The 21,412-nt window shown below is 46.6% G+C and overlaps 1 protein-coding gene across 4 annotated transcripts in view; it reads left to right on the top strand.

The window, feature by feature from the left end:
• The window catches only part of GALNT13 (polypeptide N-acetylgalactosaminyltransferase 13), an 85,404-nt gene that overhangs the window by 62,229 nt on the left and 1,763 nt on the right, over positions 1-21,412 (top strand). Inside the window, exons 10-15 of one of the 4 annotated variants that reach the window (XM_052675225.1) lie at positions 2,410-2,549; positions 4,237-4,335; positions 7,937-8,071; positions 11,063-11,092; positions 11,919-12,117; positions 14,448-14,547. In XM_052675225.1, coding sequence (XP_052531185.1) covers positions 2,410-2,549; positions 4,237-4,335; positions 7,937-8,071; positions 11,063-11,092; positions 11,919-12,104 — 590 coding nt within the window. In that variant the 3' untranslated portion in view covers positions 12,105-12,117; positions 14,448-14,547. Of the gene's footprint in view, positions 1-2,409; positions 2,550-4,236; positions 4,336-7,936; positions 8,072-11,062; positions 11,400-11,918; positions 12,118-14,447; positions 17,768-21,412 lie in introns of those variants that run through there. The other 3 variants (XM_052675226.1, XR_008204711.1, XM_052675227.1) reach the window with 3 other exon arrangements.

The following is a 21,412-nucleotide window of genomic DNA, read 5'->3' as shown; positions in this document are numbered from 1 at the left end:
CTTCTTACACAGAAATGGTACATTTAGCCAATTCTGAAGCCGTGTCCTTGTATACCAATTTCCAGGACGTGCCCATTAGAAAAAATGCAGGTGTAATGCAATTCTGCAGCTATTCAATTTGTTCCACTGGCAGCGCATCTGCTGCTCTGTTATTATCATCTGCCTTTTTCCCTGGGACATTTGCCTTTGCACACAGCCCTTTCTTTGCCTTCCTGCGATGTTTCATCTTGTTTTTTGCATTCAAGGACATTTCACTTCCGTTTTCTTAGTGGAATACAAGAAGGCTTCTTAGTCACTAACTGTTATTCTGTTTGTTTGTTTCTTCTGAGTCCCATTGATTATTTAGTGATAGGATGAGAGTGAATGGCCTTAGGTTGTGCTGGGGGAGGGTCAGGTAGGTATGAGGAGCAATTCCTTCCCCAAAGAGCAGTCAGGCAGTGAGTGGCAGCTGCACAGGGAGTGGGGGGTCGCCATCCCTGGGGGTGTCCCAGAGCTGTGGGGATGTGGCACTGAGGGATGTGGGCATGGGGGGGTGGCTGAGGTTGGGGATCTGAAAGGTCTCCTCCAGCCTTAATGTTTCTGTGGCTCTAGTCACCTCAAAAACAGTCAGACTGAAAATGCACTTCTGTGTCTGTATGGAGGAAAATATCCAAGGTGTGCTGACCCAGTTTCAATATGTGGGAACATACAGAGGAAGGAAAGAGACTTGATTTGCAATGTGTTCTGCTGATCCTGCTGGTGTTCCTGCTGCAGGGCTTGGGGCTTTGCTCCTCCTGTGGGATCCCTGGGTCTGAGGTTAAGGCTGTGGTGGGCACCCCAAGAGCAGCCAGGCCTCCAAAGCCTTGCTGCTGAGCATCATTTAACATAGGGCCCAGTGCCTGTGTGCCTAACACCTGCCTAAATGCCTCTGAGCTTCTTGGCACCAGGCAAGCACATTCCATTTCTTCAGAGATTTTGGTGGTACAATGCTGATAACCAGTGCTGATTTAACCAGTGGCACTAATTGGTTGGGTATCCCATATTTTAGTTAATTATTTAGAGTTACGTCGCATCCTACAATTGCATGATGGTACGTAGAACTAATTTGTCAAAGACAGTTGGTAGATATTTGGGAGCATGGATAAGGGTTCAATTTTTGGCAGTAGGAATGAGTAGTTTCCCAGTGCTGGATTTCATTAGGAATGGATATCACCTTGTGTGTTAGGATGGGGCATCCTTGGGGGTTCACCTATGTAATAAGTTCAAAATAAGATCCCATGGATGATGGAAAGCAGGTGATGGAACGCAGCCTGGATTTCAGATGTAGATGTGGTGGTGTCTTTCAAGCTGTGACCTGGAGCTGTTGAGGTACAGCACTGCCACTGAGAAGCAGCAAGCAGTCACCTGTCACCAAAACAAGGGGGCTGTGGATCTGCATGCGCTGCAGCTTAGAATAGACATAGAATTAAATCCCGTAGTCTCCTGCTTACTGTCTGTCAGAAGAAGGCCCAGTTGGTTGCACAGCTCTGTCTAAGGTGTGTTGGTCTCGAGCTGGGCACTGCAGGCTGCTGCTGCAGGTCTCCTTTAGCTCAGAGCCATGTGCAGGCCAACCTGCTTGGTGGGACAGCAGGTATGGGGTTTGCCTCTTAGCCTTCCTTCATCTAGCTCACCAGAAGTCCCTGAGTTGTGTGCTTACCACAAGACTGCCTCCTGCATCCTCTTGTTGTGATCCTCTCTCCTGGACACGGACCTAAAATGATAGAACCACAGAATCATGGAATTCTTAGAGTTGGAAGGGAGCTGTGAAGGTCATGTAGTCAGCTGCCCTGCACTGAGCAGGGGCTCCACAGCTAGATAGGTCAGCACACAAATGTGTGACATGCCAAGCTCTTGGCTTCAGAGCATCATCTCTTCTTCTGTCCCGGAGGGATTTCTGGCTGATCTCCTCTCTCATTGAATTTTCATCTGCATTTTTTCCCGTTGTGGTCCATATTTTCTATTTATGGCCTATTTCCCATTCAGTGCTGTGCGATGGAGGTGGTTTCCTTTCTGCCAGTATCACGGTAACTTACTGCTACATGACCTTTGTCAAAGAGGGAACTGGGATTCATCGTTATGCAGTCAGAAATCCTTGGATTCTGTGCAACTGGACTTTGGTCCTCAATTTTGAAATGAATGTTTGAAGGTATGAAGTAATGGAGGCATTCAGTGGCCCCGCCTGTCTGAACTGGTAAATCATCAGGAAAGAAGAAAAGGCACTTTTATCAGGGGTTCCATTTTGCTGAAGGAGTCGCTTAGTGCTGGTAGATAGCTGTGGTGTAGCAGTGTCAGCAGCTGGGCCGGGGTGGGAGAGAATTGGCCAGTTGGTGATGTCTTCCTTTGTGACAACTGCTCTTTGACCCTCTGTTTCTCTTAATGAAACGATTTCAGGTGTTGTGAAGGTGGATTACGGCGATGTGTCGGCCAGGAAAGCGCTGAGGGAAGCCCTGAAGTGCAAACCCTTCTCGTGGTACCTGGAGAACATCTACCCCGACTCGCAGATCCCGCGGCGCTACTACTCTCTGGGAGAGGTACGCTGCACTTCCTTGCCTCACTCCATCCTCAGGTCTTTCCCTCTTGCTTTGAGCAGGTGATATTTGCACTAAGCCTTTTTAACGTGGCTGTTGCTGTTGGGAAAGCATTCACCATTAGGGATTTGTCTTTGAAACGGAGCCCCGCGTGGAAAAAAAGGGGGGGTTTGTGACTGATGTGTGTGAAAAGGATTAAATAATACACAGCATTTGAAAAAAAAACTCCGCAGCATTGTTTGTCATGTGGAGCACAATAGGGTTGTTTTCTTCTCTCCCTCTGCCCCTGTTCCTAATGAAGTGTGCTCCACAGTGTAGTCAGCCTGGCTGCCCAGCGCTGTGTCACCACCATCCCTCATAACCCTGTGGTTCAAGTACCACTGAGTGTGGAAGGCTCTTTAAAGCTCAGATAATTTGCTGTTAAAAGGCTTCTATTGAGTTGTATCTCAGCTGACTTTTGAAAGCTCTTGAATGCTTTGATTTAAAGGTACTGTTGGAATAGCAATCAAAGGCGCAAATGGCTTTATTGCAGCTGGGAAAGCAATTTGCTATTGAAACTTGCCATTGGAGTGGAAAATAAAAGCCACTGTAGGGCTTCAGGTTTAACTACGACTGAATAAAGTGTAACATGGTTTTACAGCAAGCAAAGAGCTCATCTAACAAGTGTCAAATGAGGGTGTTTTGTGTGATATTGTCAGACTGGAAAATAAAAGTACGAGGAAGTCATACAATAGTTATTAGAACACCTCATTTTTAACAGCAGTGCCTCAGTTTCTAGGGAAACAGGAATTTGGTACCTATGAATGCTGAATATTCCTTTTTGCATTTTGATCATTTGAATACAAAGCATAGGCAAGACAAGGATTATTTTGTAAAGCTGAGACATAAACATCGCAGATGAGCTTTGGAGTCACTTTTCATTTTAGTCCTCTGATTGAAGGAACCCAGGGACTGCCTTTCTCTTAGAAACACTTGCAACTCTATTCTGCAAAAAGGTGATGTGAGACAAAAAGGCTTGAATGGAGCTTTTCATGATAATGAGTTGGGGAAAATCACAGAAGGATGTGAAACAAGCATTTTTCTCTGAATAAAAATGGTGCTTAGGCCACATTCCCATTTCCTTGTGGTCAGGGCTGGAAATATTCCCAGTTCCCAGAGCTCACCCCAGCTTGCTGCTCACCCCTATACTGTGCTCTGCTGTTCTGTGGGTTCAGTGCAGCCCAGGAGCATTTGGAGGAGCAACACCTTGCTGTCACTCAGGTGCTCCACATTGCTTCTGGGTCTGGTGGTCTTTTCTGACCGATGCATGAGCTGAGCACCACTGGAAGTGGTCTTGTAGTGCATTGTACTGCTGACAGCGTGTCTGTAATGCTGGGTCCTGCACAGCTGTGTTGTGCAAAGATGGCAGAGGGATGGTTTGAGTCAGCAGAAGTGGTCACTGCATTTGTCTGCTCCACATAGAGTGGATTCTGAGGAAACATCTGCTGAAAAGTATTGGTGTTTCTGTGGTGATGGGAATGCTCTAGGGAGTGTGACATTTACAAATTGCAAGTTAAAACACATTGCTGTAGCTGAATGCATAGATAGCTGTAGGCTGCAGGAGAAAATACATGGTGTAATTTTTCTCTGCACAAACATGACATTACAGGCATACTGTTCTAAGGCACGTTTCATCTTTTTCTTTCTTCAGATCAGGAACGTTGACACCAACCAGTGTTTGGACAACATGGGCCGCAAGGAAAACGAGAAAGTGGGCATCTTCAACTGCCATGGCATGGGAGGGAACCAGGTAGGAATGACAGTAAGGGGGTAGATGTCCCACAGGCCAAATGGTGATCTGGAAAACCTGGGGAGAATTGGCTCACTGCAGCAGACATGTTGGATCACTGCAAAAAAAACCTGCAGCAGTCGGTAAATGTAGTAATAAAGGTTCTAAACTGAGATTTTGAGCTTTAAGGGATGCATACTCTGCCCTGTCCCTGGAGGTGTTCAAGGCCAGGTTGGATGGGGCCCTGGGCAGCCTGGGCTGCTATGAAATGGGGAGATTGGTGCCACTGCGTGTAGCAGGGGATTGGAGCTTTGTGATCCTTGAGGTCCCTTCCAACCCAACCATTCTGTGATTCTGATTCTGTGATAAAGCTATTTTTTCACGAGTGGCTTTCTCCAGTGTCACATCTGATACAAACAAATGAGAGAAGATGAAGGACCTCAGAGCAAAATCTTCCACTTTCCTTTCAGAGGTCATCACAGTAATCCCAGACTTCTCTCTCATTGTTAATTTGACTTAGGAGATGGAAGGGTTATCGTTTTGGTAAGACTTTATACAGCCAAGGTTCTGTTTGCACCTTGGCTGTTTGATGTATCTAAAGATACCCAACAACACTGTGCTTCCTCAGCCTTCCCAAGCCAATATATCTCAAAAAACAAAAAGGAAATGTTATTCCAATGTCTGTCGCTTATCCTGGACACAAATTTTGTTGGTAACTGGGGAGGTAACAGAGGCACAGTTGTAGCTGTGGTGTGTTGTGCATCACGACCAAAAGTTCTCCTGACTGTGGGGATGAGTCCAAGGAGCTGCTGGGGGCACATGGGGCTGGAGGGCCATGCTGGGGTGTAGGCATGTCCCTGCCATGGGCAGGAGGAGGGCAGGAGGAGTGCTGCTGTCGTGCACTGCATCACATCGCATGGCATATGCTATTTAATTAGCTCTGAGATGCAACCTGTTGTTCCTCACCCTCTGTTTTTATACAGTGACGTTAATAGGATTATGTATGTAATTAATATGGACGTTAGTAAAATGGTAGCTTGATAATTTTACATTGTCTTAATTAACATTCATTTTTCTTCCTGAAGACTGCGTGTTTTTCAAATCCATCTTCTGTAATTGTTAACTCTGACATCACTTATTCTTTCAGAAGATATAATGGAGTATTGCAGTTATCAAAGAAGAGAGGAAAAGGAAAGATGCAAATGAAAATACATTACAAAATCTGAGTATTTGCTTTCCGTAAAGCACAGCAGAAAACAGATGCTGTGTCCCTGAGCCTAGAAGATGTCTGATGCAAACTTGTTTACTCTAAGAAAACACAAATAAGTTAAAATTTTAAGTAGAAGTTGCTTCAGGGTAAATAGTAATGGATAAATCTCTCAGTAATGAGCGTGGCAGGAGATAAACTATCTGTACAGTGTGTACATGGGAGTGTATGAGTGATTCCTGCAGCCAAATGCTGCTACTTGCAGTGAGCAATACTCGGTGCTGCAAATGTCGCTGAGCTTTGCATTAACAGAAAATTGGGCCTTTTTTCTTCTTCTGGTTACATCCAGAGCACCTTTGCACTTGTAGCTCCTCTGGGGCAACCTCTCGAAGTGACACCCATCTGTCTTCCTTGGTTAGCCCTCAGCTATAAATTTTCCTTTCTAAATCCTTCTGAAAAGTAAGAGAATGAGATGGGCCCTACATATACTTAGCTTTCTGCATGTCAGCAAGCACTGGCAAGGCTAATGTTTGCAAAATAGAGGTTGCACAGTGTTTTTAAAGGCCATAGAATGTGCTTTTGTGCACAGAAAAGTGGGGATATGTATACTTACAGCATATGAACATTAACAGATTTTTGATATGGGCTCATCTCACCCCTTTCCAACAAGACGGTGTGCTTGACTATGACCTCAGCAGAGCACCCCTGGCTCAGTATTTAAAAGTGCCTTTCCTCTTGAGAAAAGCCCATCTGAGTGTTAACTGTGTCTGATTTGTTCTTAAGTGAAAGCAGCACTTGGAAAGCCTCAGTTTGATTGCAGAGATTTATCACAAGATGAATAAATGCAACAGGTGGTGGCTGGTACTTCACCATGCCTGTGGAGCCTGGATTTTCATCCAAACGAGTGGCTGCTGAGCGGTGAATAAGGAGTGAGAGAAATGCAGAGCCCACTGATCCTTGCAGCCTGCACTTTCCCATATCTGTCTTACTGCTCAGATTGGGACCTGGCAGCCCCTCTGCTGTCTTTGCACGCTATTTCATTTTTCATGGTTGCTCTAATTGACTTATCTGAACCTCAGCTTCCCAATACTTGCCTCTGTTCCCATGACAGCTGTATGCAATTTGTAGATTTTGCAAGTTTTTACAGAGTATTACCTTTACTTAACCTAACGTTGCCTTGTGCTGGGGCCAGCAGCACCATCAAGGCTTTGAACAGTGGGTTGGGAATGCTTTGAGATGCTTGCAGTGGGTCAGGGCCTTACAGTTTAACACAACTAGCGGCTGTCCTGCCGTCATCCTCCATTTCGTCCTCTTACGGTCTCCACATTTTCCTCCTTTCTGTCTCCAAGGGGTGAATGCATTGCTGAAGGCATTCTGTTAAAGAATCCCTCTGAGGCTTATACCTAGTTTGATAGAATTTTGTTGGCGGATGGCTGCCGTGTCTTCATTTATTTCCTAATTTTATTAAGAGATCTGCAAGTTGTGTAATTCTTGCACACATCAGCCTTTAACATGGATAATCCTTGGTGCCAGCAGTTAAGGCAGACACTCAGGGGAGCAATTCATTTAAGGAATTATGGAATCATGGAGGTTGAAGAAGATCTCCAGGATCCCCAAGTCCAACCCCAAGCCATCCCACCATGTCCCTCAGAGCCACGTTTCTACACATTTCTTGAACACCACGTAGCAGTGCATGGGGTTGCTGGAGCTGAAGCGCATGACGCAGCACTTGGTCTTGTTGCACTTCATCCAGCTGGCTTCAGTGCAGTGATCATCCTGTCCAGATCCTGCTGTAGGGCCTTCTGACCCCTAGGCAGATCAACACTTGTTCCCAACGTGGTGTAAAAGAGGCTCAGGTTCTCCAGATGGGGAGGTCAGAGTATCACTCATGCAATCGAAAGGTCTTTGGGACTGCCTCTGAGCTCGGCACTCACACTTGCGTTATGCTGCAGTCTTTGTTCTGTGTCTCCCCTGTGTTGTTCCCAAGAAGTAAGGCTGAGTGGCTGATGGCTTTTGGCACATAAAATGTGTTTTCCTAAACGTGGTGTTCCTTTTCTTATATACTATGGACTTCCACAATTGGAGAACCTTGCATGAAATGCTTATGAAGTCCATGATACCACATGGTTGTTGGGAGAAGAAAGTTGTGTTCCTTCCAACCCCTGCTGTGTGCAGGTTGCCAACCAGCAGCCCAGGCTGCCCAGAGCCACATCCAGCCTGGCCTTGAATGCCTGCAGGGATGGAGCATCCACAGCCTCCTTGGGCAACCTGTGCCAGTGCCTCACCACCCTGTGTGTGAAAAACTTCCTCTTATAATCCAACCTAAACCTCCCCTGTCTCACTTCAAGACCAGAAATGTTGTCTATTGCTGCGTTTTGCCAATGCCTTGTCACTGCAGGCACTTTCTCTTGGCAGGTGTTTTCCTACACGGCAGACAAGGAGATCCGCACGGATGATCTGTGCCTGGACGTGTCGCGGCTGAACGGCCCTGTGACCATGCTCAAGTGCCACCACATGCGAGGGAACCAGCTCTGGGAGTACGATGCTGAGGTACTGGGTTCCCCTGTGTGCTCCTGGGGCAGCGTGTTGCTGACCATTTCCCTGTATACAGCAATCAGCCAGCTCACTGAGCCCAGCACGTGGCTGTCTTGGATATCTTTAGAAAATTGAAGAAGCGTTCTGCTTGATTTATATAAATGAAATGGAAAACAATACGTATTTGTCTAAGTTAGTGTTTTACTACTTTGTTTCTGCTGGTTCTCGAAGCTTTTAGACTGGGTTTGAACTGTTTAGTTATTTTCCATGTGCCAGACACCTGCTTATTTAGCTGCTGGGATGGGACGTGGCTTTCCCTGGGTTGTGAAAGGAAGAGCAGTTCATAGAGATGCGGTGACTTAGAGATAAGTTGCAGCATTAATACAGAGTGCATGTAAGAATCTCAATATTTTGGGGCTGAATTAGTACCCCTCTTCAAATGCAGCAGGGAACAGCAGGTTGAAAGCGTTAGTTCTGAGCTTCTGCTTTGAAACATGGATGTCAGTTTTGCACAGTGAAGTCCACACAAAGGTATTGGCATTTTTTTCTACCAGCCTCTGATAAAAACCATGCAACCCTTCCATTCCACAGCAGTGAGCTGCCAAGAAGGCAAACAACAGTTAGCCCCAGTGTGTTTGCCAGGTTTTGATTCATTTTTGAGTTTCCCGTCTGAATTGAAACCAGTGTGCTCTGCAGCGAAGATGATTTTCTTCTTACACAGCATGTGTTTGGGTGGTGTTAAGTGCTCATGCCAGCAGTTAATGTTGGGGATCTAAGACCTTTCATCTCCCCACATTTTATTCCATAAGCAGATTGTAGCACTGGTCAGTAGGTGCACAGAGCTCAAGACAAGGCTTCTCACCAAACGCTTTTTCCTCTGCTGCCAGCACAGAGAGCAGTCTTTCCTGATAAAAAATCAGAACGCTGGTTGCTTTTCTTTGGATATTTCAAGCACAAGCTGCAGCAAATGAATCCCACGTGGAGTTCTGACACTGAGTGCCTGATGGTTGCAGTTGCACGGTTACGCTGTTCTAGGCTTAAAAATGCCACCTTAGCTTTGGCCTATTTCCATGGCAGCAAAGCTGGGAAAGTGCTGCAGAGCTTGGAAGGTACTGCCTTATAACAGCACAGTCATTTGTAACCCTCTCCAGCATCACAGAGCAGCTGCTGCTTTCAGCATTCTGTCTGAATAGGTTCCATTTCTTCCAACCCATTACGTTTCCCTTTACTTTTAGCATTAGAGACAAGCTATCTTCTTACATTCAGCATAATAGATCCCCAGCAGAAGATTGTAGCTGTGTAAAAACGCCGTCAGCCATTAGATGGAGCTCATAAAAAAGAAATACTCTGCCTTTTGTGCTCAGACCTTACATAAGGGATCTCGGAGGCTGCTGCTTTGCTGACTGCTCTGTGCACAGAACAGTCCATTGCATCACACACCTTTTTATTCGCAGGAGTTATTTGTTGGAGAAAACACTTTTACTCTGCAAACACTCAGACTCAGCTTGTGAACTTTTCTTATGAAACGGTGTTGGTGTTCATTATTTAGGTTCATCTGTGGATAAATCTCAGGTGTTCCTGGCGTTAAAATTCCCATAGATGTGCCTGGCATTCATATTCTTTTCAAAAATGAACAAGGAAATGGGATAGGGAAGTAAATCTCAGCCATTCTGTACGTATTTGTGAAGGTATCGGATGGAATCAGCTTGAAGGAGAGAGGATTTAAAATGCCCCTCCTCTCATTTTCCCAAGCCAGAAAGTGTCCACATTTGTGCAAAATGCTTTTGAAACATAAATCACTAATACATGTTAATGTGAACTAGAGATGTAGTTACTTTCTGAAGCAAAGATGCTGCTGTTAGAGGAGTGGGGCACTTGCCTTGCTCTCGATGCCACGCTGTCTCTATGGCTCACAGCACGACTGTGCACCTCCTCCTGCAGGTTCCTCCTGCAAGTAAAACACATTTTGTTTAATGTCTGCAAAGAAATGAAAGTCCATGTTGAAACAAACTTGCTTTCAGTCAAGATGTGGATGGGGTTTTTTTTAATTTTTAGGTTGATTTTCCGTGGTTCTGCTATTTCCAGTGGCTGGAGCACAGCATGTGATGCCTGCAGCTCTGGGCTGCCGTGTTGGGCAGCACTGCTGGACCTGCATTCTGCCACTGCTTCCTGCCTGCTGGTTTTCCATGAGCTTAATCCATCAGAAAGTAGTGTGCACCAGGAATTGGTGGGTGGAATGGGGCTTTGTGGGAACGGGTAGTGAAGAAACCTGGTGTGGGAGCCCTATGAGACAGCTCAAGCAGCCCAGGCAGCTCTCTCTGTTTCCAATGCAGACTGCCTCTGGGCAGTTCAAGCCACAGCAGTTTGCAGCATTTTTAAACCGAGGGGTTTTTTGTGTGTGTGAATGCATTTACATCTTGGCAGGAAATTCATTTTGTTCGATTTTTTTTTCCTTCTAATCCATTGCCTTCTGTTATTGATTGGTAATGCTTTCATTTCCTACTCCTTAACAGCCCATTAGGATTCCTGGCCCATTTTCAAGCTGCCTATTTCACTGCAAGGGAGCTGTATAAATCAGCTCTGTCAATGGCATGTGCCAAGGTGGACTTTCTCAGCTTTTGATGGCTTCCCATCAGCACGCATTGTGTAATGGTTTTACAATGCTTGCTTTGGGAAGGGATGGACTGGTAGATCCCATTGTGTCTCCCCACAACACCCAAGCAAGTTTTAGGCTGTGTAGGATGGTGAAATCTTAGGATGTACGGTAAATGCAAATGGTCTCAAGGAAGAAAAAATACTAGTCATGTTTGAGAGAAAAAGGCTTCATTTCTTCTTCAATAACGATGTCAGGATTTGATCGTGCGTAATTACTCTCAAATTTGTCACTCAATATGACATCTGCACAATGCGGTGGAATTTACGCTCCCTGGAAGATGAAGGTCTTCACAAAAAATGTGCCTTGAGTCACTGACTCTCGTTTCCTTCTTTTCTTTTTCCTCCTGTCAGTATGTTGGTAAATGGGAGTATAGCTTTGAGGTAAGTTTGGAAACAGCTGCAGCCCCTGTGCCAAACCCTAGAATAGTGCATCTCCTCCTCCCCCAGCAGCACAGTCCTCTCATTGCGGGTCTCCCCAGAGCTTTATCTGTTCAGGTAGCAACTCACTGGTGTCAGGCTGCCAGTGATGTACCTGCAATACAGGCGTTCATCAAGACACACTGGGAACTCAGAAATATTTACAGCTTGGCATCTTTGGAGCTGATTTCATAGTATCATAGAATCCTAGCATGGCCTGGGTTGCAAAGGAGCACAGTGCTCATCCAGTTCCAACCCCTGCTGTGTGCAGGTCGCCAACCAGCAGCCCAGGCTGCCCAGAGCCACATCCAGCCTGGCCTTGAATGCCTGCAGGGATGGGGCATCCACAGCCTGTTTGGGCAACCTGTGCCAGTGCTTCACCACCCTGTGTGTGAAAAACTTCCTCCTAATATCCAACCTAAACCTCCCCTGTCTCAGTTTAAAACCATTCCCCCTTGTCCTATCACTGTCCACCCTTGTAAACAGTCGCACCCCCTCCTGTTTATAGGCTCCCTTCAAGTATTGGAAGGCCACAATGAGGACCAGACCTCAGTCCATGGGCATGCCTGTTTGTATGTGTGCTCTGTGCATGTGAGCTGGCCCTGTGAGTGGTCACAGTGCCATCTGACTCCAGGGTATCACAGTCAGCCCCCCCTTCCCTCTATCAGCACTGCTGTTAGATTGACCTGCCTTGCTGCTGTGGGTGTCTAGTCAAAGGCTGTGGCTTTCTCCTTTGCTTCTCCTCCTGTTTGCTGGTTTTGTTTATTTTCACCATTTTTTTGTCATGCAGACCCACACATTTCTACACATAATCACCCAGTCATGCCTGACACTCAGCAGGATAGAGGATGGCACCCATGGTCCCACCGTGGAGGCTTGCAATGGTAGCCCCTTGCAAACTTGGATGCTAAGGAACTACACCAGGCTGGAAGTCTTTAGAAATATTTTTTACAGCCCCACTGATTATTTCCTTTAACAAGCTGTTGGAGGTTAGTATCTGAATATAAAGCATCTCATGCAAGTTCATCCAGACACAGCATCGAAAGTGAATGTAACAGCTGTGGATTTAAGCTCCTTGCAGGAAAATGCTTTTCTTTTCTGTGCTTGTTTACCTCAAGAGAATTCCTTTCCTATCTCTTGGTATATATAATAGCATGCACGTTTATTGTTAGTTGCTAATTACAGCAGACAATTATGAAGCATTAACCACTGAAGGAATCAAAAAGATTGTGCTGACCACTGCCTTTTTTGCCCGGATAGTTTCACTGATGTGTATGTGTAGTGGAAGACAGTGGGACCACATGAGTTCAGTGGCACAAGCAGGGGTTGCTCTCATTTCTTACATTTTCATGCAGCAAACTGTTCCCTCCATGTCCAAGTGCACCACCCTGAAGTCGAGGTGAGCACTGCTCTCATTAGTGCAGACCCCCAGAGCTCTGATGAGCTGAGGGATTTCCCCTCAGAGCTATCATTTGCATACATTGCTAAGTGTGAAACAACATAGTTCTGGAGCATCTGAATGTGTGTGCAGCTCGCTCTGCACCCATCCGTGCGTTCTCAGCTTTGAGTGAAATAGAAATTTTAGGCTGCCTTGTATGAGTATTGTATTGCCTAGTAATTAATTGTTTCCCAAGCAAATGAGGCCTTTTTTTGTAATAGCATAAATAATGACAGAACACAGAAAAAAAATCTATGAGACGGTTGAAAATCCCAATAATATGTCAGTCTAGCACTAAATTATACATTGAAAAGAAGGGAACAGCTGATGAAGGCGACGGCAGCTTTTTTAGACTTCTTTGCATTTCTGGTTATAGCAGAAGATGATAGCTGGTTAATTGCTCAAGAAACAATGTGAGTGAAGAATCAGTGGTGCTTTGAGCTGTGCTGTTTAGTAAACAAGCTGCTTCTGTTCGCACTGCTAACTCTTTCCTCCAGTAATTAGAGAAGAATTCCTTATATTCATCACTGAATGCATGTCAGATGGCCCCCCAGTGATTTCTTGCAATATCTGTAGGATTTTCATTGAGAAGTGCGTAATAGTTTGTTTTAAACCAAGGAGCCAACCTCTAAGAATGAGCCAGTGAAATAATATTTGTAATAGAAATGAAGAGTGTTAGTATGTGACGTGTCAATCCAGGATGGACTGCAGTGTAAAATTACATGGTGCAGTAGCCCAGGTATCTGTCTGCATATAAAACCAAGCAGAATGTGTTGCAGTTGTTAATGAAATCTGTTCCCTTGGCTGTTCTGGCTAGGGCAGGGTTATAACCTGCATGGAGCTGCTGTACAGAGCTCAGTCCGCAGTGATACGTTCACCTTCCCTCAGTCTCTTTATGTATGTGTGCTGCCAGTGCTTTTGAGCAGATGATTTCAGGTAAAGGTGTTCAGCTTCCTTCTGTCCCCTTCTGACTCTCCCATTCCCCAGGAATAGTGGAGCATAGTCAAATAATGAAAGGGCACAGAGAAGAAAAAATATATTGAAAAGAGAAAGATTATCACCTGTACGATGATGTTGTTCATGTAATACATAACAAATTGAAGTTTGCTTCTGAAACGTAGGTTATCCACTAGCAGTTATTTCTAAACTAACACCAAGTGACCTGAAATGCATATCTGTTTGGGTTGTTGGAGTCTGAATTCCTTAATCATAGAATTGTTATAGAACCATAGAATGGCCTGGGTTACAAAGGCCCACAGTGCTCACCCAGTTCCAACTCCCTGCTGTGTGCAGGTCACCAACCAGCAGCCCAGGCTGCCCAGAGCCACATCCAGCCTGGCCTTGAATGCCTGCAGGGATGGAGCATCCACAGCCTCCTTGGGCAGCCTGTTCCAGTGCCTCACCACCCTGTATGTGAAAAACTTCCTCCTAATATCCAACCCAAACCTCCTCTGTCTCAGTTTAAAACCATTCCCCTTGTCCTATCACTGTCCACCTTCACAAACAGCCGTTCCCCCTCCTGTTTATAGGCTCCCTTCAATCATTGGAAGGCCATCATAAGGTCTCCCCGCAGCCTTCTCTAAGCTAAACAAGCCCAGTTCCCTCAACCTTTCTTTGTAGGAGAGGTGCTCCAGCCCTCTGGTCATCTTGGTGGCCCTCCTTAAAGCAGAGCACTGCTGCTTTGTGGTGATATTCACACGTGCTCACTGCTGTGTTTGTGTTCCATCTGCTGTGCCCGGTTCAGCAGCAGGACCCCTCGGTCTGCAGGCAGCGCGGTTGGGGTGGCACAGAGCCGGGCCTCGGGTAGGACTAAAAGCAACCACAGAGCATTTCCAGCCATGATTGTCTTGTTGCTTCAGCTCTTCCACTTCTCTTTTGCAGAAGCTCACCCTGAGGCACGTCAACAGCAACCAGTGCCTGGACGGGCCGTCAGAAGAGGACAAGCTGGTCCCCAGCATGAAGGAGTGTGCGGGCAGCCGGTCCCAGCAGTGGCTGCTGCGCAACATGACGCTGGGGGCCTGACGGCCCGGCCCCGCGGCTCCTGCCGACACGCAGCCCTCGGGGCTGCTGGAAACCTCTGGCCCACAGGAGGCCCCGGCCCCGCTGGAAACCACAGCCCTGTCGGAGGCCTTGCGCCCGCAGGAGGGCCGCCGACCGACGGAGCCGTGCTGTGTTGTTCTCCAGCAGGGCTCCACGTGCCCCCTTCAAACCCGTGACTGCTCAAAAGAAGTGCGTCGGAGCTTATAAATATCAAAACCCGCGCCGTTAGCAACGCGAATGTCCTCGGTGACTGTTTCAAGAGAAACCTTTGTGAAGTTTGGCGGGAGAGGTTGGGTGCAGTGTGTTGGCGTGTGTGTGGTACATCGTGCTGCAGAGCAGAGGCACGGAACGAAATGCCTTACGGAGCTGACGGCGCTGGGAACGGCGGCCAGTGGTTCTGCAGCCTCCACGTGTTGGTACCTGGCTTTCCTGGCAAGGCGATGGGATGTTGGCAGTGGGGAAGACCTGCACTCGACGGGCCACTGAGGTGGTGTGCAGAGTTTCTGATGTCAAGAGACAGCGGCGTAGCCACGTGTGTGTGTTTGAAACAGCAGCAGGATGGAGCGCATTCATAAACTGAAATGGAATGGAACAACAAAAGAGACGTTGGAACAATGCTAAGAAGGAGTGACACGCGTTGAAATCTGCAGTAGGAAGACTGGGTCAGGGCTAGGGCCTGCAACCTCACACCTGGCAGACAAAGGGTTTTTGCTGCTTCCACTGAATTGATCCTCTGTGAGAAACAGAGGCCAGGTGTCAGGCTGGACCCAACCTGCAGCTGCTTTTGAGCATCACTGTGTCCCTGCATCCTATGTGAAACGCAGTCAGGAGCGTTCCTCCAGGGATCCCCTGTCACAATGGGTAAAACTGTGGGTCGGGTCCAGCTCCAATAGAGATGGCAGATGCTTATTTATATTTTTAATAATTTTGTGGCTTAATCATTTTGCTTTGTTAGCATGGTTATTAAAGAAGCCCTGATGACACGTGGTCGTGTCGGAGGCATCCCAGGAGCTAATGTGTCAGCCTGTGGCTGGGTAAGGGAAGGCGACCTGTCCATTCAGTATCATTTCCATTGGCCATCACAGCAGAGATTCACATAATTATGGGTCAGTATTCTCGTATGTGGATAGTAAAAATTCATAGCCATTTATATTTTCTAGATACATATCATTACATGAAATGTAGAAGCCTGTTCAATTTGAGAAGTGTCCATTCTGACAGCCCTGCTCAGAACGGTGTCAGGCACTTCCAGTCTCATTTTAAAATCCCCCCAGAATTATTCAGTATGGCTTAAAAGCCAGCAAAACAGAAGCTGGCTGTAATCTTTCTTCACAGGAACAGCATACAAACCTCACAGACAAATGTAAACCAATCTTCATGCAGATTTTCTTTTTTAAAATTATTTCTTTGTCTCCTTTCCAAGGGCTGTTCGGGATGCAGAGCCACTCAGGCCGGTGGATGATACATCCAGATGCTTGGCTTTTGCTTGCTGTTGCAGAAGTAAAAGTTGTGGGAGGTCCTACAGCATCTGTGAGCGTTAGGAGTGAGCACTCCTGGTGCCAACTGATGGCTGCCTCCAGTGTGACGATGTCACTGTGTGACAGGGCATCCCCAGTGCATGAGGTGGCAGCTGCTGCACCCCTTAGAGGCTGTTTGCATTGGGAGGTTCTTCTGGCATCGTTGCTTGAAGGTGCAAGCAGTCTGCAGTGGGCTAGGCTTGAGGTGCAGTCTCAGAGTGACTGAGGCTGAGAAATTACGTTCTGACTTAGGGAAAAAAGCACTGAATTTAGCCTCAGACACAGTGGGTGTTTCTGTTGGCTCGAATCCCAGACCTACCTCCTTGATGAGGGGTCAGATCCTGGATCTGCCTCCTTTGTGAGAATGTGCAAAACCCCTAAGTCCTTCCAGAAGAATTTCACTTAAACCTCTTGTGTAGAATGAGGTGGTAGTGATGAGGGGCACCATAAATGCTGATACAACATCAAGGGTAACAAATTGTGATGTAGGAAATGAATGTAAGTTTCTGAGTGCATGGACCCCAGTCTTTCCTCCATCTCCTAAATTTCTGTGTTTCCTGGGCAAATAATTCAAAATCTCTCCTTTGGTTGTGTGCCCACAAAAGGCAGCACTCAGAGTCACAGACCACATCTGATAAGCGTGGTTCTGTTTGGCTCTCCATTGACAAAATACCTCCAAAGGGTGTTGGGAGGACTGGCTTCTATTTGCACAGCGTGTTTAAAATAAAGAGAACTCTACAAATACTAAATATAAAAATTATTTCATCGGAGAATTGCTTGTAGTCCTTGTGTTAAGAACTGCACTGATGAAGTGAGGGCCAGACATCCAGGTCATCAGCACACTGCGAGCCCAAGGAGACAGGAGAAACCAGGCACAAGTGGGGCCTGAAGCAGTGAGGCGTTGTGGTCTGTCCAGCTAGATGAGTTTCTCTGCACACGTATTTCCCAGTCATTAGAAGGATTTCTTTCTTTGGAGGGCGTTTTGAAGAAAAGCTGTGTGCTTTGCTGCAAAGCTGTGCGTTCTGACTTTGTGTCTGCGCCTTCTGGTTGTTTCTGCTGTGGGTGCTGGGCAGAGCCTCCAGGCTCCCTGGGTTCTGTGCTATCTAAAAGTCCTTGCATTCCCAGTGTGGAACAACCTGGGGATACAAAAGGAGTTGGTGAGCCCCAGTCTGTCCCAGCAGCAGGAGCTGTGCTGGGCTGGTGGTGCTGAGAGGGCACCAGCAACACCCATGGCTTTGTGTCAGCACTGCTTCTGCAACTCTTGGTCACTTTCATCAAGAACCACTGCTCCAACGGGTTACCAGCCCTGTTTATTTCTCTTCTCCACATTCAGGCCAGCTTGGTAAGTGGGCACTGAGGAACATTTGGGGCACACAGTTCCTGGGGGGAGCATTGGGATTGTGGTGGGCTTTGGTGAAGTGGGGGGATGGCACAAGGCATGGCAGCCTGCAGCCTTGCTTAGCAGCGCTCCTGGATGAGGGCAAGGATTGACTTCAATTTACAGAGGTAGACTGTGGATAAAGAATTGCACATTTTAAATGTTGTAACAGTTATTAAATGGCATCCTGGTACTCTTTGCTGTACATTTAAATATTTATACATTTTTGTAGAATTAAAATATACTGGTTTAGTTTTCTTCTGGTGCTTCTGTCTGTTTCTGCTTAAGTGGTGCTGTGTGCTGAAAGGTTGGCTTTGCAGCACAACCCATCTGTTTGCCCGGCCCTTGTTCACGTGCACAGTTTGCAATTGGCAGAGAGGTGGGAGGTGGGGTGGTTGCTGTCATTGCCTTTGGCTTCTCCTTGGGTTGCCAAACCCAAAACGACACCTCCTGGGGTAAGCATTCTTCAAATGCTCCTTCAAGCAGCTGTACTTTGGGGAAAAATACCAATGGGAAAGGTACAGCTTTCCTATAAATCTGATTTCTCTCTGGAGTTGGGGCACAGGAGGGCCAAAGGATGAGAACTGTGGCTGCTGATGATGCTGCAACAGTGCCAGTGGTTGCAGAGCTGCGTGCAGCTAACACAGCAGTGATGTTGAACACACGGTGCCAATAACGGCGTTTTAGGCTTATTGTGGCAGTTGGAGGATTTTCTTTCTTCCAGTCACATCTTGAGTCGTGAGGTGGTCGGTTGTGCTGAGGGTGGAGGAGAGTCTGCTTTAAAAATAAAGGATTGTAAGCATCAGTGCCAAAGAATCCTTGGCAGGGGGGGAGGCAGGGGCAGGGTTATGGCATTGGCTCCATGGAAGGGGCTCCAGAGAAACCCAATCCCCAGTGTTAACACGGTTATGTCAGCTTTTACTCTAATTCCAATTCTTGTCTAAATCAAATCTTTTTGGTATTAACCTTGTGAAAATGAAGTCATGGTGTTAAGAGTCAGGAGAGGTGTTGTGGCCTTCATCTACAGTGCGTCATGGAGACTGACAAGGACACTTGTGCAAATAGAAAAAGCAGACAAATCTTTTCTCTCAAAGCATACCTGCTTCTGTGTTTTCTGAGCCTAAAACGACCCGGACAGTCTGCAGAGAAAAATGTATTTGTGTGTTTGCTTCTAATAAGCTGCAGTTTATATAAAACATCCATCGCACAGACGCCGTTAAAAAAACGCCCGTCAAGTCGCTACTCTGATTATTAAACTATTTCACAGAGATGCAATTAACTGTAGAGCTCGTGTTAATTATAGCATGTGAATCATTTAGATGAATCATGAAATAATCTATTTGTGAGTAATGAGTGCAGGCAGAGGTATGTTTCTTTTTGCATTTTGCAGAAGCGTTAATAGTTAGGATTGGTAATGGGGCTATAATTACAGCGAGGGAAACAACCAGCATCTCATTTTTCATTAGGAAAAGGAAAAGCAAAAAAAAAAAATACCAAACTATGTGTGTTTTTCTCTCTTCTTTTGAGGTACATTTAGGAGATACATGGAGATAAAAAATTCCTGGGGGTCGAGCCCTTAAGCAAATCACCATGAGTTAAATGCTGTGCATGTGGGGACATGCCAAGCCTGCACGAGCCGTCCCACACCTGCCTGGTGTCACCCACCATCACTACTGGTAAGGCTGTGCTCAATGGGATACATGAGCAATGGGTTCAGTGTGCACAGCCCCAGCCATGTGAGCAGGGCGACTCCATTTGCTGTATGATACGCCCTCGTTGTCTGCCGGGTGACATCTGCCACAGGGAAGGAGTCACTCTTGCAAGTGATTACATTGGTGCTCCTTAATTCAACCCTCGGCAACGCAGCCGGGTTCTCCTTTCCTGCACGGCTCTGTCTGGGTGCTGCACTCACTGCAGGATGGGGGCCACGTGCCAGGGGCTGCTCACTGCTCACCCCAATGGCTCGGCCCACCCGTCCTCTGTCTGCACCTCCTTTGCTCAGGGAAACGGAGAGAAACTCAGTATCTGGCTCTGCATTATATAGGAGCTCAACCCTGTGATCTTCACGTGCCAGAGCAGGATGCTCAGAAATCGCCAAGCTGCAACCCTGTATTTCATCCGTCTCTGCGTAAGTGATCTCTAGCCAAAGCTGTGAAGATAACCTCTTGTATGGTCTGCATGTGAGAACACATTTTTGCTTTATTTACCACTTTTCTAATTCTGAAATACCTTTTTACCACACAGGAATTAAAAAAAGAAGAAGAAACAGCCCTGCTGCTGGTCTGTGCTGACACTCCCTGGGGGCAGCAGACCTCACCAGGCAATTCTGGGGATGCACGTGTTACTTTCCATTGCAATGAGAAGCTGAAGGAAAATTCCTTAAAGGAGAGTTTACTGAGTAAAATGAGCCAAATGGAAGCAATAGGCTGAAAAGGACGTGGTGGGTCAGAAGGTCTCCAAGGAACCCAAAAAACCCATTTGCAGAGGAGTGCTTCAGCCAGTGCTTTGTGCTGGCTGCGCGTACCTGAACAGCCAGACATGTTAGGAAAGGATGGGGAGAGAAGGGAGGAAATGTGCTAAGGAAGTGCTAAGGTTGGTCAATGCTTTGTAGTATTTAACATTTTAAAATTTGTCAGATGGAATTATCTTCCAGCAAAATGTATGGGAAGGCTGTGAGAACTGGGTTGGAAGAGTATACTGTAAGGAGCTCCTGCATTTGCAAAGCAGATGAAGCCAGACCTTCACAGAGCTCAAATATGCTTCATAGTCTCTAATATACTAAATCCGTAGATACAGCCACATTCTGTGTAGCTGAATGTATATACATACATTTATATATATATGAATGCTGCTGTTTTTCAGCATATCTTCATGGTTTTATTGCAGCTTGCTCCAGGCTTGCCTTAAGGGTTAGGCTGGGAACGAGGAAGAACTTCTCTAAAGAGCAGTTGGGCACTGGCACAGTCTGCCCAGGGGGCTTGGTGGGGTTGGGTTGGGGATCCTAAAGGTCTTCTCCAACCTGAATGGTTCTGTGATTCCATGGGCACATTTCCTGTGCTCGGGTGGCAATGAGGGATGGTTTTGGAGGGCATAAATTGGGCTGCTGGTAAGAATCTCCTTCCTTGGGGTGCAAGGAGGTGCTCTTGGAGGGCTCATTATTCCCTCTTCTGGAACATTTTATTTTCTTAAGATCAACTGGCTTGCGTGCAAGCACTAGAAATAGCAGGGCTTGCTTTTAATCAAAACTGAGTAGTGAGGGATGGAAATGTATTGAGGTTCTGACATCCCAGGAACTGCAGTGGGAGCTGCGCGTTTCTGAAATACATCTGAGATGTGAGGAAAATGTATTTTAAATCACACGGTTTTGAAGCACAGCAAAGCTTGCTTTGGCATTTCCTAGGTGCAAAGGCAGAAAGAAAGGAGGGATTTATGTTCCATACATCCAAAACTACGAACGTTTTGAAAGCCCTGAGGTTAGGAGTAAGGAATGAGTGAACAAAGCACGTATTGTCTGTCCCAATTTTGCACTACAAGGGAAAGAGAAGCCTTGCCATGTGAGCCCTTCCTTCAGTGCTGATGGTCATTAATGACAAAACCAGGAAGGAAATGCATGGAGGCAGCTGAAGTATATGCAGCCTTACCAACAGACCGTGCAGGGTAAGGCCTCACCCGCCTCCTCCTTGCCCATTTCCAGTTGCCCACTTCTATTTTTGCCAGCACATCAGGCAGAAATTCTGCCCTGTGCCAGTATTTCACATCAGACTCATCCCCTCACCTGGTCTGCTCGGGCATCCCTCATTCCTGCCCCTCCACAACAGCTTGGGGCCATTTCTTGGATCAGCCCAGCAAAGACAGCTTGGATATCGATGTAACTGCTGCAGGTGTTTCGCTTTGCTGTGAGTGAATGAGGG

Source organism: Tympanuchus pallidicinctus, unplaced genomic scaffold (genome assembly GCF_026119805.1).
Source record: "Tympanuchus pallidicinctus isolate F22 unplaced genomic scaffold, pur_lepc_1.0 scaffold15, whole genome shotgun sequence".
Taxonomy (NCBI): domain Eukaryota; kingdom Metazoa; phylum Chordata; class Aves; order Galliformes; family Phasianidae; genus Tympanuchus; species Tympanuchus pallidicinctus.
The sequence above is the reverse complement of the archived record's forward strand: the minus strand, read 5'-3'. Positions and strand labels throughout refer to the sequence as shown.